Here is an 18,815-nt window from a genome sequence, read left to right on the forward strand (position 1 = left end):
TATTACAGTCACATGTAAAGGGTCACCACTGTACCTTCTCTCCACTGCACTATACTGTATCATACAATAAATGGCAGTCTTTTCTTTAACAATGTTAAGATAGGAAACATATGCTTGCCAAGTATTGCACAAATCACAGCATGGCAAACATTTTCAAATGAAAACCTGAGAAACCAATGGGCTGTACCTCTCAAAGAGCAGGTATGTTATATACATTACAGGTCTAACCCTGGCTCTCTGAGAGGTAGATTTACGCTTGCTTGGGATAGGCTAAATTCCCTTTAAGGGTGGTGCCACGTATTTCTATTTTTTAAAAAAACAAGGCAATTTGTTTTCCTACATTTTAACTCATTCTACTCTCCAAGAAGAAGAAAAGACATAAGAAACTCAAAAGAAAAAGAGGATGGAGAGGCTAGGATATACAACATAAGAGGGTCTGTACAAACACTAAACAGGTAACCTCCCTTGTCTTATTTTGCAGTGTGTCTGATAGGTGTACATGGGTGTACGTATATAGCCTTTCCTTTTCCTGTTTGTCTCATTATCACCAATTCTCCCCAAAGTATATACTCTTATATCTGGCTTGTAGGCAGTACCTTGTCTTTCGTCTTTATGTAACCATTCTCCCCCTCAGTTTTCAACACAGCAGCCTGTTTCTTCCTTTCAGCTCTGACGTGGCAATCACCCCCCTTTGCTATATAGATACACAGTCCCTCAATTCTCAGCACATACACTTATCTAACTTTTCTTAAATCTGGGAATATACCTGTTCTGCTTTTGTTCTGCTGGGTTCTACTTGTGGGAAAATGTGCAGGGGCTCCTCATGTACCTAAGGGAGAGTAGCAAGTATTTTAAGCTATATTGTCTTATAATAAAAAAATCAGATACATTATTTGTTTACGGTATCATCACATAAACTTGCTCTACTTACAGTTTGGAAAACATACTGCACCTTATTGCTTTAATTTGGCACACTGTGAAATATAAGTGGGACTGACTTGTTTAGTCAGGGGAGTAATTAGTGCTCTTTAAAACCTGTACTCACGATTTTAATTTTATCTGGCACATAGCTGTGAAAGCATATGATAGCAGATATATATGACAGCACACATTCCCACTGATAAGACCAGTAACTTTTTATACACATATTACCCTCAGACACAGTCATAATACTCTAACATGCAGCATACGTTTTAAAGGTCTATCTTTACCTTTTTTCCTCTTTTTCTTCACCCAGTTTTGTGCTTGTTTTATCCTTTCTCACCCAGAAGCTTTGTGTCTCCTCTCCAGTTTGAGAATGAAAAAGTATGAGCGCCATGAACTCTGCAGGGAGTTCAGGAAAATCGCTATTACGACATTGTTTCCTGCAGTTTTCATGGCTTCTTACACAGCCAGAACCACAGAAAAGATGCTGAATCTAGGGCAATTCTTCCAGCTTTGCACTATACAGTATGTGGCAGTGGGGAAGCTGGAGGACTCACTATGTATGTCCAGCAACAATGAAGCAATCCCTGTTTAATGAGAAAAGAGGAAAAAGCACTTTTTATCCCAGATGCTCAAGTATCCATCTTATTATGGAGGTCAGCCTTAGTTTGTTTAGGGGCACTTCAGGTCCCTTGCAAAATACAACTATCAACAGTATTTGATAGTATTATCAATTACCTTCTAACAGTATTATTTTATCTCATAAGCCTGCCAAACCCACATATTTTGCTATAGGTACATTTTTCAAAACTACTCACACAACTGAAGAGTAATTACACTATTTTTTTCTGTCTTTCTATTCCACCTTTGCCCTTTGCTTCCATTTCCCTCTTGTTCCCTATTTCTTTTTGCCAATGGAAAGGGGAGAAAACAGAAAACAAAACTTGTGGGTATCTATCTCCTGGGTTGAGATGGATCCCCACTGTTTGCTGGACTATTTCTGTATCCAGCATCACCAGGGATCAGATAAAATATGGGATCCCTGGAAACCACATCAGGAATTACCTTTCTGAGTAACTAGTAGGCAGTAGGACTACGCTCCTGCATGCTATGTGCCTATAAATGTAACGTAACTTCAGCAAGCCAGAGGACAGTGTTGATTATTCTGTTGTCTTGCTTTCATTCTGGAATATGAAGTAGCATAAGAAGAAAATTTTCCTGCTAAGATTATGGATGTTTGGGGAATATGCTGAGTTGTCCAAGGAACACGCAGGCATTGCATATATGGATGTGCCTGGTAGACATTTGCCAAGACAGAGGTTTTCTGCACTGGTTTACCTTTGGTTTCTAAGGATATGAAACTGAGAAAATTCGGTGAAGCTCAATTCAAAATTAGCTCCTCTAAGGCACAGAGCAAGTACTGGCAACCCAAGCATGTACATTTTGTTGTTTGAACTTTCAATATGTTTTTGGCAGTGCTAAGGTGGGGACCATCCATCCTTCCCCAGAGGCTCTTCAGGCTCTCTGGAGGATCACTGCCAGCCTGCTGCCCCTGGTGAGGAAGCCATGTCCATCAGCTGCCTCCTGAGCACTTGCAACCACTAGAAACTGTAATCAAATTGGACGAGAGAGCTCGAGTAAGCTGAATTCCTTCAAATGTTATGAAATTAGACAGCTGGGTAGAGAGAAAGGGTATTTGTGTCCGTGCTGAGGAAAAGGTTAAGAAGCTCATTCACCATTGGACATCAAAGAATCAATTCAGGCAAGATGCTCTACCAACTGAACTTGATTCTTTCTGCTGCTCTGGGAACAATTTTTTCAGCATCTCTCTTAAGTATGAGGGACCTTTCTGCATCTGATGATAAATTGTGTTTAATCACTTTTACATTATTGGTCACTTTCACCTAGCTAAGTGATAATCATTGTATTGTGCAATGGATTTATCAATTCTTCTGGATTTATTCCCTTCTGCAGGTTTGATACAGTGTTTTACTAAAAAGAAAAATTAATAAAATTCTAGCTTCTTTACTAAGAATGCGAATTTAAATACTTCCTGGCTGATACTTTTATCTTGCTTTTGAGGCATTTTTTTTGCACCTTTTGTTCCTCAAAACATATTTAAATAGCTCAACTAACATGGGAAACAGGTAAAAATGTTGTATTTCCTCAACAGCTGCTGTCTACCAACTTCTGTTGTATACCAGCTTCTATAATCCTCAAATCTAAGATGCTGAAACTGGAACCAATGATCCTCATAACATATGTAAGATATTTTAAATAGCAAACTAAAAATGCTAAAGGCCATTATATATATTTAAGTACTTAAGTATAAAGAAAAGTGTGGTTTTTTTCTGAAGGATCATCTGGCAAATTTTACATTGCTTCAGTTTTCAATAAAAGGCTTTCCACTCCTGCCAGACAGCAGTGGAAAGCTATGCTGACTTTAAGAAGGAAGCTAGAACAGAGGAAATATTCACATACTAACTTAAAAGAATCATAGTTAAACCATCTGAAACTAATACATACACAGGATACTGAGGTTGCATGTTTTTCCCTGCTATGTGCAAGAAATAATAATTTATATTAAGTTACTTGCCATGTTAAAATGATTGAGCCTCATGTTTTCTGCATGGTTTAGTACTTTCAAAGTGGGACAAGTAATTATCTCTTACATAATAAACCATCTGCATGGATATAATTAAACATTTGCTCAGTTGTATTTTATATTAAACCAGAAAAAGAATGTGGTTAAGCAGCATTTATCATGCAGAAGATGCCAAAATCAGCTGAAAAATCCATCTATAACATCCTGGTTAGTTGCTAAGCCTTTGAAGGGGTCTTGAATAGATCTCAAATGTGATGCTGCATAACTCAGGTTGACATGGTAACGTGCATAGTAAGGAAAATCTCAGCTTTATTAGCAACTTCATTTTAATTCCCTCCCCTTTTCATATGCTCCCCTCAGTTTCTGGAGTAAATGTATCTTAAGAGCCTCTGATTGTAACTCATAATTTTTTGGCATAATTAAGATAGTGTGCTAGTCTTTTATTTTGTAGGCAGCAGAATAGTAACAGGTCTTTGAGATGAATCCCTAGCAGCATTTTTTAATGACCATGTTAAATTTAGTGCTGTTCTGAGAGAGATTATGTGTATTGCTTGGTTAATGGGATGCTTGCTATATTAGGACTGATCTGGCAGCACTCTGCCAGAGGAGACAGGCGGAAGAGGAGAAATTGTCTCAATATAGCTACTCTAACAAACATATAAGCTGTTAAGGGTGAGTGGCTAGAACCATAGGCCCTGAAGACTCTTGCTGAGCAGACAAGACCAGAAGGACCAAAGCTTTAGAACACAGGCTGAAGGAATGATAGCAGGGTGAAAAAAGGACCCTGTAAGATGGAGGCAAGAGCAAGTTTACAAGAACAAAACTGAGATATAATCAACACTTTTGGGATATTTGGATAAAACTGAGGCTTCACAGATGACCGTCACAAAACTGTAGGTCTTAAAGTAATACAAACAGATCTTTACATTGTTTTAAAATAATTCTCTCTAAAAGCTTTATTTCTTCTGCAAAGTGAACAATACTTTGTTTTTAGTAAGATTTCATATCTTTATGCATTCCTTAATTATCTTCTGTGCATGAGAGAGCACTACAGATTGGTGTATGGTGTGGGATGCGTCTGGCACCTTATAGCACGTGATGGAGAGGAGGGAGGGAGGGAAGGAACTGCAGAGCCAGGATGTCGTCTGAGGAACACGGCAGTCAGAGCAGGAAAGCAAAGTGCTACGCTGGATGAATTCATCAGGTGCAGACAGAACTGAAGAGGAGAGGCAGAATCTGTTTTACTGTGTGACATTTGACAGGTCTACTAGATACAGAGTCCCAAAGGTACTCAAGCTCATCCAGCCTTTTGGGTAAGTCATGGAAGATTAAATAGAGTACTTCAGCTCCGAGTCTGATTGAGGGACAGGAGAACTGTGAGATTCCACAGAGGATAAATAAAGGCAGACTCGGAGTGACCAAAAAAATGTTTAGCTGAAGCTTTCCCTGCAACCATGACCTTGGTCACTCTTCAACCCCCCAAAATAACTTACCACTTAGAAAAGTGAGATGTTATCATCACACTAGACAGCAGTGTTATGAAGTGAGAAATGAGTGTTCAAGTTTGTCACCTGGCTTTACAAGGGAACCTTGATTTACCATGGAAATACTGACGACACCACTGTGAGAGATGTCTGACAAGGGAAATCTAATCAAGGAATTAGAAACACTTGAAAAGAAACCTGACATATGAAATAACAGAAAAGATCTTCCTCTTCTCTGATAACTGTGTAATTAACAAGATTGAAAAATGGTTGAAACTAGCTTCCATGAGAGCTTCTGGGTCTGTGGTAGCTCCACATGTCTACTTAAGATCTGATTCCATCCACAATGGCATTCCAGAGCATCAAAAAAACTAGCCATTTTTTAAACTGACAAGTAAGTTTTCTGTTGTTCAGATAATTCTAAATGTAATAACCCTGGTAAGATTAAAGTGAGGAGGCAAAACAAGAATAATTGTTTGGAGGCAGTTTCCCCTAGGCCCACACCATCCAAAAGGGAAGAAAGAAAAGAGAAATTTTAATGTCACTATCTACTGCAATATCATCAATTAAATGTTAAGCTTAAAAATGCTGGTTTTCCACATGGACTTGCTTTACTGAAGCTTCACAAGCTTAAACCACGCATGATTTAAGGTTCTTTATTTTAAAGCTATAAAAAGGTATCATTCTGTTTATGTAAAACAGCCCTTCATAAATTTTCAAGGGATTTGTTATACTAAACTTTCCCGTACTAAGGCAAAATTAATTAGTTCTTCAAAACAGGAGACTCTGAATTCCACTTTCATGGCAAATTAGGTTTCGCATTGTTACCATCTAAGAGCACGTGGATTAACTTGCTTAATACTACTTTCCTTCCTATCAACAATGGTTTGAATGTAATCTTAAGGTTTGTGTTTGAATGCTTTCCGGTTATTAATGGTAACAGCCTCTTTTTATCAAAATTCATGTTTAAGACTATCTGTGAATATATTTCATGTTGACTGCATCTAAACTTTCAAGATGTAACCACATGGACAAGCAGAAGAAGAGTTACCTGGTGATACAAACCTGCCAGCTACCCTGTTCTCTTACAGGCCTCATTAGTTTCCCCACAAAAGCACAGTTGCTGTATAGATAACAATGGCCCTATTCTTTACCAAAGGACTGAGCTGACAATCCACAGAGTTTTAAAATTACAGAAGACATCTATCTACCTGTTGTGGGTTTGTGTGGTGGGGTTTTTGGTAGGGTGGGAGAGGCTGCAGGGGTGCCTCCTGTGAGAAGCTTCTAGAAGCTTCCTTGGCTCCGAGCCGGGCCTGCCTCTGGCCCAGGCTGAGCCCATCAGTGATGGTGGTAACACCTGTGGGGGAGCAGATTTAAGAGGGGAACCTGCAGTGGAGAGGGGAGTGGGATGTGAGAGGGATCCCTGTGCAGGTACTGAGGGCAGTGGGGCAGGAGGGGAGGGGGTGCGATGCAATGCCCCCGCAGCCTGTGGTCAGACCAGACGGCAGGCTGTCCCCGTCCCCCCCCAGCCCGTGGAGGGGAGCAGATGCCCACCTGCAGCCCGGGGAGAGAGGAGCCCACGCCGGAGCAGGAGGATGGATGCCCCCCAAGATGGCCGGGACTCCGTGGGAAAGCCCGCGCTGGAGCAGGCTGTGCCTGAAGGACTGCAGCCCGTGGGAGGGCCCCACGCTGGAGCAGATCGTGAGGAACTGCAGCCTGTGGGAAGGACCCATGTTGGAGAAGTTCATGGAGGACTGTCTCCTGTCAGAGGGAGCCAATGGTGGAGCAGGGGACGAGTGAGGAGTCCTCCCCCTGAGGAGGAAGGAGCGGCAGAGACAAGGGGTGAGGAACCGACCCCAGCCCCCGTCCCCGTCCCCTGTTCCCCTGCGCCGCCGGGGGGAGGAGGTGGAGAGAACGGGGAGTGGAGTTGAGGCGGGAAGGCTCCCCGGGGGGAAGCTGTTCTCAGGTTTGGTTTTATTTCTCATTATCCTTGTTTTGATTTGATTGGTAACAAATTAAACTGATTTTGTTTTTTCCCCAAGTTGAGCCTGTCTTTTACCTGTGACCACAAGTGGTGAGTGATCCCTCCCTGTCCTTATCCCCACCCACGAGCGTTTCTTTCTTTTCTCCTCATCCCACTGGGGCTGGGGAGGAGGAGTGAGGGAGCAGCCTTGTGGTGCTTTGTTACCGACTGGGTTTAAACCACAACACTACCCCAGCCCAGAGCTTTTGCCTTAACTTTTCTAATGAGTAATGCTAAATAGCAGCTTTTAAAGATATATAATTTTTAATCATTCCAGATCATTGTCACTTAGACTGGCTGAAGAGTTTTCAAGGTCAAATTTTTATGAACTTTGGGATAATTCTGGTTTGGTGCAGTAGAACTGGAGTTACCTGGAACTGTCCAGAAGGGTAGTGTGTTGGGCAGGTTTCAGTTTTGTATTTAGGCTTCTAAAGTCTGGGTCCAGTTCTATGCATTTGATTACTTTCTTTGGGGGAAAGGGAGAAGACTGTTGGTTATGTTTACTTGCTTTCTCCATTTACTAGCTGTTTAGTTCACCTCAAAGACAGTCTCTAACCTTCATTCTTTTTCCTCTTTATTTTGGTTATCTGTGTGTCCCTGACACAATCTGTGATGACTGTGGGAATATTACACTTCGATCTGATTTTTACCTCAAGACGTGTTACCACAAGAGTCACAGCTACTTACAGTATCATTGCTAATTAAAGCAGTCTGCCCTATGAGACATAAAAGTATTACTGCCTGTATATTTACCTTAATTTTTCTTTAGCAATAAGGCATTTAGGATTGGTATCTGTGATCATATTGTTTGTCTTTTACCTGATGAACCTTACAGCAGCACACAACCTTATGGTGGCTAAGCATACCTGAATTGGCATCAACAGAGATGATATTAAAGAGTACTTCTCTAGACCTCATATTTTCAATAATTTGGAGATAAAATTATTTCTTGCTCAGCATCTTAAAAAAATACTTACTATTTATCTGTGCAGCAATTGTATTAGACAGTCAGGCTGAAATCTTTAACATTACCATGATAGTTTGGAGGATGAATCTCCTCTAAATTAATGAAAATTGGATTTGCAGCCATAATGTAGATAAATCTTTAACTAAACGTCACAAAATCAATTCTACCTGCTGCTGTGCTTGGCCATAGAGTGGTCAAGTGGAAGGACCATCAAGTAAAGGAGCCTTTTCAGACCACGTAAGCAGTAGACCAGGATCCCTCCGTAGGACACAACCTGCATGAGGAGAGAAGTGGTAGTCTAGTTAAAGCAACAGCCAGTGCCTTACGCCCCTAACCTGCAAATGAACTGTGGGAGAGGATGGCATCAAAACCCTCACTCAGAAGAGATACATGCTGCCCAAAGGATCTGATTCTGGTTGTAACAGGAGGTGTGGAACCCAGCAGACGCTGCTTGACAACCCTGTATGGCCAGTGCATCACAAAAACCGGCATCTAGGTGGTGAAAAAAAATACACCTATACAATTTGAGACACCTCCCCGGTCACTAATGTCTTCCCACTTCATTTCTCCTCTTTGAAAGACCTGATTTCCCCCATTGTTTCCTTTTTACTGCCCTCACACATCCTTTATTGATTTGGGAGACACTGGCTGATTATGTTCCTGAGAATGAGCTGAGGTCTATCCCTCCCTCTCACGAAATCCTGCCTCAGCTGCTGTGATGTTCCAACCCTCTTCTGACTGACAAGACCTGCATGGCAAAAGAATCATTTGGGGATTTACTTCAAAAGTGCCAACAGGTGGTGTAGAATTTCACCCTCTGAATTCTTTTGGGAAGCAGGATCTCTTTAAAAATAGTGTTTGTAAAAATTCAGTCCCAACCCCAGCCCCTCTAACTTATTTTTAAAACACTGGTAAATGAAACTACCACATATGCTGTTCTTAGGTCATTCCAAAAACCGTGTGCAGTTTGTGCATTTATATTCATAAAACATTCCAGCTTTCTCTCGAAATGAAAAAGACACTCCTCAAATCCTCAGCTTAGAGCATGTGAATACTACTGAGATTGAGTTGAGGTTATTGTGAACATACATATTCTAAATTATTTAAAATGCTTCTGCCAAAGGTTAGCAGTCAGCAAAGAATATCAATTTAATTAGTCTGAACCAAAGACCAGCAAGAATTCGGATCCTGCACTTCAGAATTGTTCTAATTCAGCTTCTTGGCAACATGGAGAGGAGGAAGATTACAGTAACAGTTTACTCAGATATTTATCTTGCTATATTACATGATGATGGAGAATATTTTGGAGAGGAATAGAGTTGTTTCACAGGTAAGATTTGGCCTGCCACATGGATAGCTAATTTATAATTGATAATCCCAAATGACAGGGTTTTAGGTTCAATTTGTTAACCAGTACAGGCAAGCAAATCAAATCAAACAGCTCTTTAAACATGCCCTTCATAATATTTGAAATAATAGTATCTGAAACATCTCAACAGCAAAGAAAAAAATTAACAGATGTAAATCTGACAAACCATGCTGGAGGTCTTTTGTTGACATGGTTAAAATATCCATGGAGTATCAAAAAGTTAAATACCATAATTTTCCAACACAAAACATGTTCACTTTACAGTGGGACCTGTTTCCAGTGGACAAACATGTAGAAATAACTTTAGGAATGTTTCATCCGATGACCAGCATGGAATTATACCTGCTGTACACAAAGAGAGTTGAGTCCTGGTCTATAGTCTGTTTTAAAAGGATGAATTTCTTGAAAAAGTCAGTGATAAGCAAATATATGAGACAAAAAAAAAAAAGTCTTTAACAGTGAATGATTTTACCAGATTCAAAAATCCCATTGTGCAGTTATAGAAGATATTGTCTTTTGTTAAAAATATCGTCATTGAGGAGAAATACAGAAGGACAGATAATATAGCAAAAACTTTTTATTTACTCATTATTGTAAATCTGGACAAGTGAAATATCAACAACAGACATATGAGAAATCATCAGTGAGAAATTTTACAGCCAGGAACACTAAGGACAAAGAGGAATTAAAAAATAAATATATATTGTGAACAAAATTAATCCTAGCAAAATCATAGGTCTGTTATTAGAAGCAGCTGAACTGTTATTAGAACAGTTGAAATTGTCCATAACAATGCAGAAGAGAGTGAAGTATTCAACAAATATTTCTGCATAATGCAGTCCCACCCCAGTCATGAATGCCATATGTTTTTGCCTAAAATAATAAGTAAATAATTTTTAATACATGGGTAGTTTAAAATTAACATTGCTATTCAAGAAATTAAAGAATATCAAAGAAGTATTAAAAACCTGGATAAAGCCAGGGTTACGGTAGGATTTGGACAACACAAAAAAATGGGACCTTGATTATCTAATCCTAGCTATGCTGGAATCAGTAGCAGGTAAAATAACTGAAGGCCTGATACGTGATGTAATCAATACAGAGAGTGATTGTGTAATTAGTGCCAATGAGCATGTTAAATTAGGTAGACTTCTGGGTGAGATTGCAGTCACCTTTCTCAATCATATTTGGCATCGACATACGCTTCTGTAAAGCAACAGACATACAGCAGTACGTCAATCTAATTAAATGATTAGCATTATACAAAATCAGTGTAACACGTAATAATTAATTAAAAACCGGCAAAATGACAGATCTCCAAAAGTAACTATAAACAGCTAATCATTATCCCTCGGGTAATTCTTGAGGAATTTGTCTGTGCTTTTTCATGAGCGAGGTTTTCCCAAAGCGTTTCTGGTGCCAGGACTCTGCCAGCCCACCCCGTGCCTCCGCAGTGCCCAGCTGGCTGGTGCAGCTCCAGTTGCTCAGATCCCTGCTGGGAGCTGGCACAGGCTGTTTGCTGAGACGGGCATATGCCGCCGCCGCGCTAGCACCGGTTCCCTGGCCTGCTTTGGCATCCCGAGAGCTGAGCGCCAATCTGATTCGAAGTGGAATGAGCTCTAAACACACCCTTGACACCGCTGCCTTGGGGGATTGAGCCCCACGTTTTAGAAAATGCTGTCCTCTGCTACTACATAAATTTATGAGGGATCTGAAGAAATACTTAACAGCATTAATGGTAAAATTTGCAGATGACATAAAATGCATAAAGCACTAAATAATGCAAAGAAAAAACAGTTTTTCTGTAGGGAAACTGACATCCTTTAGTAAGCCAGGATCATTTGAACGTGCTTTTTGAGACAGCTGAATGCAAGGTCATTCAGCAGGAACAAAGAATGTAGGTCACGTTTAGAAGACTGGAGACTGTGTCCTGGAAAGCAGTGACTCTGAAAAGGATTTAGGGGTCACAGTGGTTAGCCAACTAAAGAGAAGCTCCCAGAACAAATTTCCAAGGCATTTGGTAGAGCCTTCAGATACAGGAGTGTTGGGCGGTGACATAACTGTATCCAATTCTACTGCACACTTTTGACAAAGGTGCTTAAAAATTGGAAATGTCCAGAAAAGCACTGTTGGAATACTGTTAGATCTGAAAACCCCGATTAACAGTAACAGAGAGAAGTCCAAGTTGCTTATTTTATCCCAAGTGGGATTAAGAATTGACTGTATTGTGGTTTACAAAGTTGCGTTACAGAGGGCTCTGGAAACACACAATATTCCAAAGTCTGTCCAACGAGGAAAGACAGTTTTGTATTAGCAAAACAGTATGCTCTTTTAACGGGGAGACTACGTAACTGTTGAAGCAATTTACAGAAGCTTTGTTTCTATTTAGAATTGCATTGTTTTAATTTAGGTGGACAGACACGTGAAAAGGTGAAAGAGAAGTATCTTTTAAGTGCTTTAAAAAGAAAAGCACAGCAAGAGTGCATGACAAAGGCAAATAGACGGTACAGTATTGTGTTATGTCTTCATGTTAAACACAAAACTGTATATGAACAAAATAATACATTTTAAAAGATACTTTCCTATTGGGTTTATACTTTAGTATTGATTTATATCGTATTCTTTTCTTTTGAGCTTTATGGGTTTTTTAACATAATCAGAATTAAGGTCTTTCTTGAACATCTGTGAAATATTTTGCACACTTAGGCTAGCCGTGAATAATACATGTCAGAGAGATGTAAACACCAATGGGAGAAATAAATTATGTACGTGAACACAGGGCACTATAGCTAAAGTAATGAGCTGAAACGTAAGAAACTTCCATTAACCTGATCGTCAGAAAAAAATTTCCTTACAATTGGAGGAATTCAACTTTGAAGAGATGTCTCCTTTGGGAAGTAGAAGCCCCATTACCCGAGACATTTAAAATTAACTGGACAAAACAGCACTGAAGAATGTTAAAGAACAATCCTTCGTCAGGACCACGATAGTCTTTTCCATCTCTAATCTTTGTGATCTCCTAGTTTTTCTTATCATTTAAGACTGTCATGAATATTTGATTGTTGACCTACAAATGAAGTGGTTTAAAGAGTAGAATTTATTGCAAGATTAGCAGAATTCTTTTAAAACTAGTTTCCATTCTCCCATCAAGTATACCATGACCAATATCACCATATCTATTAGGCTAAACACAACAGACAATGAGATTTTCAAAAGCAATAGACTGAAAAGCAATATAGCTGGTGAAATAGTCAATGCGGAGGTGCTGAATTTTTAGGAAAGTGCATTTGAAAAATGACGATCTCTAGTAAGGTCCCCATTGACCACAGGAGAAGAATTAAGTCAGTGCCTGAGAACAAGATCAACAAAAACTAAGCTGGGTGGTAAGAGCATGCTGAGGACGGAGTTGTACACTGAATTCTGAATCTCTTTGGTGTTCAGGTATTTTAATGCTATTACTCTTTTGAGCAGAGCTTTCCTGAAGATTTTAGGTGCTTGTTGTTACACTTTCAAAAACTAAGGAAACAAGTGTAGCCAGAAGGCTCCTGTTTCGGTGATCAGAGCACTCCTCCAAGACAATGAAGACACAGCAACAATTAATTTTTCTCCTTTAGGGAATCTCCTGTCTCCTAAAAGCCTATCTGTGGACTATTCTAGGGGAAAAGAAAAGAAGGGAAGTGCTCCATCCCCTTCTTCTTTTGAGCCTCTTACAGTTTTTGTAGACTGAAGGCTTCATTTGCCTTCAGACAGATTAAGCAGGAGCCTCTGTTCTGATTAGAGGTCTATCACTGGCAGCAGGGCACCCCAGGCTTAAGTCCCTACTCCACTGATTGTTTCTGGATTTATGGATATAAAACACATAAATGGTCCGTAATACAGACACACAAAGCCATCTTTTGTCCTTCCCAAGTGCCATAACCACGAGGTTACAGACTAATTCCCTCTCTCTGATCTAATGCATTTTTAATTCCTTCGGAGTACAAAGTGGAGCAGCTTCAGCAGAAGGGACAGACTGTGTTTTCTTCCCATCCGTGTCCCCCTGGACTGTGGGCCGTTTACCTGACAAGCAGAAGAGAGTCGAAGTCTTTGTCGCACAAAGGAAAGCGAACCAGGTCCTTCACCTCGAGAGTGCTTTAACCACCGAGATTTTTATATTAAAAGGAAGAGTAACCAAGCCTTTGAAGAGAAAGCATCAGTTACGGCTGAATTTTTGTGTGGAGGCTGACTTAGCAAAGGTGCTCCCAGACCTGAGGGGCTTGGGCATAAGAGGAGCCAGTCAGTCAGGCGAAGCCTGAGACACCTTTGGGTGAATTCATCTTCTGGGATATTTAAGAGTAAAAAACTGTAGCGTCTATGGAGGTTAGTCACCTCCAAGGTCAGCTGTAACTAAGCGAGCGGCGTGAGGAAGCCTGGCTCCAGTTTTAGCCCCCAAATTCCACGTCAATCCCACCTTCAGCACCCACCCCTGTCGTGGGGCTTTGGGGACCGGGCGGGCCTCCCGTACTTCGGGACCAGGCCAACCTCGCAGAAACGCCGAGCGACACATTTGGTAAAAATACTTCCAAAAGCGTGTGGTTTTTTTTTTTTTTTTTTTTTTTTGGGACGCCGGGCCAGAGCCTCGCAGGGCCGGCAGCCGGCCCCGCCACGCACGGCCCGGGCACATCTCACCGGCCGGGGCTGTCCGGGGGCGGCGGGCAGGCAGCGCCCCAGAAATTACCTTAGGGGGAGCCCAGCGGGAGCGTCGCCCGCCGTCCCAGCCCGGCCTCGCCTCTCCCCCGGCCCGCCCGGGGGTCGCAGAGCGGGGCAGTGGGCTCCCCTGGCACCCGCGCTGACCGGGGGGGGCAGCTCCGGCGGTCGCCCCGCAGGGCTGAGGGAAGGGAGAAGAGGGGGAGACGGCGGGAGAGGGGGAGATGGCGGCGGCGCCGCCCTCCGGAGAGGGCGGCGGGGAGAGGCTGGTGTGAAGAGCCGCATTTCAATGAGGGCCGGGCTAATGCAAATCCCTGCAATCGGCAGTCAGCAGAAGAAAGGCGAAGCAGCTGCAGCCCGGGCTCTCCCAGCAGCGCGCTCCGGCCAGGGGAGGCGTAACAAAGGCAGCGTGAGCCGCTTTCTGCGGCAGCTCCTGCGATTCTAAGGCGGGTGGTCGCCGGAGGAGGGCGGAGGGAGGGAAGGGGGGGGGGGAGCGCTGCCGCTACTTCGGCCGCTTTCCCCGTTTGGAGCCGCCGTCGTCCCTCCGCGCCCCGCCGGCAGTGCGTGAGGCAGAAGGTGCTCGCCGGGCTGCGGAGAGCAGGTAATAAGCGCCCGGGGCCGGGGCCGGGGCCGTCCCTGTCCCTCTCCTGCGCTGAGGGGCTGAGGCGCGGCCGTTGGGGCGCGGCCGTTGGGCGCCCGCCGCGGCGCGGTGCACCTGTGCCCATTGTGTGAGGCGGCGGCCTCGGCCGGGCGCCGCAGCCCCGAAGCCCGGGCGGCGTCTGCCGGTTGCCCGCGCCCGGCTGCGGGAGCCTGAGGCGGGAGGTGCGGGCCGCCTGCCCGCCCGCCCGCCCGCCCCTGGGCAGCGGGGCGGCTGTCTGTCTGTCTGCCTGTCCGTGTCTGTCCGTCCGTCTGTCTGCTGGCAGCCCCGGGGGACCGCGCTCGGCGCCTCGCCCGGAGGCGAACGCACCGCGGTTTTGTCACCGCGGGGTTGACGCCGCGCTCGCCGGGCTGAAGTGCTCGATGCCCCCTTCAGCCGGCTGGCTGCATTTCAGACACGTTTCCCCTACCCCAGCAAAATAAACCCCTTTTCTCTTTTTTTTTTTTTCCCCTTGGCGCCGCTGCCGCATGTACCCACGTTCCCCCCCATGACTTAGTAGTCGGTGTGCTGCCTGCTCTTGGAGGGATCTTCGCCGGGCCCCCGTCACCCCGCTGCGTGTTTTTTGTCAGCGCGTGTGATTGTTTTGTGTAATTGCTCACCCACACCGGCCTTGTAAATAATTCTTTAACAGATTTATAGGGTGTGAAGTGTTGGGCATGGTGGTTTTCCAGGGGTGTGTCCTTTCATTTTTATGTATCTGTATGTATATGACTGTATAGATGCACGCACGCGGAAACATCTGATCAGATCAAATTGTTGAGGATATTTCTTTGTCTGCTCTGACCTTGTGGTTTGAACACGCTTTTCTGTAAATAGCAGGACTGTGGTGTTCAAGGGGAGCTCTATTTCTGTTTTAAAGGGCGTAAGTGGGAATTACAGCCCTTATTGATTAAAGCACAAGTGTGCGGAAGAAAGGGCAGACTCGCACTTCTTCCTCCCCCCATCCAAAATTAGTAAAGCTGAAAGTCTCTTAGAAAAGTATATCTTCATGTAAACTTGATTTTTTTCCTTTTTTTTTTTTGTATGTGTGTGTTTGAGATGGTTTGAGCAAATGAAACAGCAGACCTAAGAAAAATCCATTTTTCTTGGCACAAGCGTTGCTTTTGAGATACAGTTGCTGAATTGTGAGTTCTGGGATTGTTTAAATCTGAATAACACATTCTCATTGGAATTAGAAATGAAGTAAAACAACTGACATAATTTTTTTTAACATGGAAACGGCGGTGGTGTAATCTTGATCCTAAGATGTGGCCACTGAGTGGTATTCTGTATTTAACCTATAGAGAAGTGTTAGTGAAATGCCACAGCAAATGTTCTTGTGATTTTCACTGATGTGGGGTGTATGTGTGGATGTATACTGAGAAGGAAAAATGTAGATTAGTCTTTTTATGTGTGTGTGTGTGTGTATACACACACACACACATATACTGCACCATATATATATGTTACGTACCTTTAAAGTATTTACAAATCTAAATCTTGTATATATACATAAGCACATGATCCTGTGCCAATGTAACAAAATAAGCTGTGAGCTGTAACCAAAGCAGGGTAAATAATTTCCACCAAGGCCCCGTACTTGCAGTGGTTAGCCTTAGGTGCTTGTTCCAGTCAAGCATATGAACCGCTCTGCGAAGTTGCTGAGCAGATCCCCTACAGCTTTGCAGCATCAGGGTCCAGCTGTATAATCATTGGTTTAATACAAACTTCTGTAAGCTAAAGAGCATCCATAAGTCTTTCTGTATGTCCTCCTACTGTTTTAAAGCTGGTCTGAATACATTTTTTTTCTTTATGGTCACACAATTATGAGTGGTTGAAACAAAGCTTGTGCTTGCTATTTTTTTTTTTTTTTTTTTTGGTTTTTATTGGAAATCAATGAGAGAGACCACTTCTAAATTAGGTCTGTGTATCTGTGCTATAAATAAACTTACTGTGCTTTGCTGTTCTGCAGACAACTGCAAATCTAGGAGGCTCCTAAATTAAAATAAATATGTTTGGAACACATGATCCTTTGATAATTCTAATATTTTTTTCATATTTTTGTTTCTTTTATTTGTGAAGATTAATGTGCGATTTGTAGTATTTAGTCTTGTCTTGGTTGTTAAAAAGAATGGAAGTATCTACCTCCTTGATTTCATTTCAGAACATGTGAACTTCCAGTTATGTGAACTGTCTTGGACAACTGGGATCATTTTGGTTAGACCAGCGGGGTTTTTGTCACTGTCAAACATGGGAGACACCAATTGCTAATTTGCCCATCGACACTGAATTTATCGCTCCTTCAGTGATCGGTTTGTAGGTGAAAGAATCTGCCAGCCTTAATAAATTTGAATATTAGGCCTAGGATATTAATAATACGCCTTGCAAATGTTACAGAGCGCTAAAGTAGCTCGCTCATTGAAAAATACTAGTTTCCTGTCTCCCTCTAATCTTTGTTTTAATATCATGATGTTTGAGCACTTCTGTTCGTTCAGAGTATGCAAAGTATTTGCACAAGGACAGCTGAAGTAATTTATTACAAAGCTTAGGCTGCAGGGAAGCCAATGGTTGTAATACCCAAAGACTTTTGAACAGTGGGCTTCACCCACTAAGTGGTAGTCCTGATTCTGACTGCCAACCTGTGACAGCTATTCCTCTGAGAAGTTCTTAATTGCTTACTTGTTGGCTGCAGGTTGCCCTTCCAAAACGGTGCCTCTTGAGATCACAGTTGGAAAAAACAGTTTAGTGGGAGTGAATGGTCTAGAAGGTAGACTGGACTCAAATGGCACCTGAATATAACATGAGAGAAAGTAGAAAGTTGATGCATTTGTTCTTTTTTTTTTCCAGTAGCTCAGCTTTGTCACCTCGTTTTCCAGAGTTTTTACTGGATTTGAACAAACACTTTTTAATGTTTGCCTATTGCTGGCAGTTGGTTTCATGAGTGGCATTTCTACGGTGTCTAAAAGCCTAACTGATAAATTAGGTTTTATGGAACGGCAAGAGAGTTAGCTGTAAAATGAACATGTAAACATAGCATGGTTTCATTCAAACCAATCATTTTTCTCACCCCAGAAAGTAGTCCTCTGTAAGTGCCATGTGTAGAACATGAAGTCTCAAAGCGAGCTCCCTTAAAATGTTTGAGTTTTTTTAAACTTCTTATCTTCTTTTGTGCATCCCTTAGGTTGAACTTCAAGATGTCCTTTGGGAGAGATATGGAGCTGGAGCATTTTGATGAGCGTGATAAAGCGCAGCGATATGGCAGAGGGTCCCGGGTAAATGGTTTGCCCAGCCCTACTCACAGTGCCCACTGCAGCTTTTACCGAACCCGTACTCTACAGACCCTGAGTTCTGAGAAAAAAGCCAAGAAAGTTCGTTTCTATCGTAATGGAGACCGGTATTTCAAAGGGATTGTATATGCCATCTCCCCTGACCGGTTTAGATCCTTTGAAGCTCTCCTGGCTGATCTGACCCGAACTCTGTCTGACAATGTGAATCTGCCCCAGGGAGTGAGAACAATCTACACAATTGATGGCTCCAAGAAGATTTCCTCCTTGGACCAACTAGTAGAAGGTCAGCAGTAAGATTTGGAGGTGTAAAGTTATGTTTGAGTTAGTGTTTGTTTGTCTAATCTGTTAAGTTTTCTGCAAATAGGTAATGGTATTGGTTTTTTTATTGATAAAGAAAGGATCTTCAATGGTATAACAAGAATTATGAATATCTTAATTTGTGCCATGAAATATTGTTGCCTTGCTACTTATTTTCCTCCTGTTGAAAGTGTCTAACCTTTCCGTTTCTGCTAACCTAGTGCTGATAGTCCTAGATCTTGAAGATTACATATGCTGCTTCTTTTGAACTTGCATATTTAAAAATGCTAATGAGAGTTTAGTCAGTTAAACTTGACAAGGTCTGTGGTGCTGATGAAACCTACGTGAAATACAGTTCTGATGGATTTTTATTTTTTTTTTTTTTAAAGTCTGTCTGTACCTAGTGAAGAGCTCAAACTCTTCCCTACAAATAAATATGCCTTAAGTAAAATACTCTGCTTTCATGGAGTGGCATAAATGTAGGCAACCTATTAAAAGAGTAATGTTGTAGCCATGGTTCAGCTGGGGTAGGCAGT

General features: G+C 42.3%; 2 protein-coding genes across 6 annotated transcripts in view; both read left to right on the top strand.

The window, feature by feature from the left end:
- The window catches only part of SPART (spartin), a 338,589-nt gene that overhangs the window by 72,050 nt on the left and 247,724 nt on the right, over nt 1–18,815 (top strand). The gene's annotated exons all lie outside the window — the stretch shown is intronic.
- Nucleotides 14,400–18,815, top strand: part of DCLK1 (doublecortin like kinase 1) — a 247,869-nt gene continuing 243,453 nt past the window's right edge. For all 5 annotated transcript variants that reach the window (XM_049822760.1, XM_049822759.1, XM_049822761.1 and 2 more), the window contains exons 1-2: nt 14,400–14,659; nt 17,877–18,265. In XM_049822760.1, coding sequence (XP_049678717.1) covers nt 17,890–18,265 — 376 coding nt within the window. In that variant the 5' untranslated portion in view covers nt 14,400–14,659; nt 17,877–17,889. The remainder of the gene's footprint in view (nt 14,660–17,876; nt 18,266–18,815) is intronic.

The sequence above is a fragment of the Accipiter gentilis genome, chromosome 19 (assembly GCF_929443795.1).
Source record: "Accipiter gentilis chromosome 19, bAccGen1.1, whole genome shotgun sequence".
NCBI classification, from domain to species: domain Eukaryota; kingdom Metazoa; phylum Chordata; class Aves; order Accipitriformes; family Accipitridae; genus Astur; species Astur gentilis.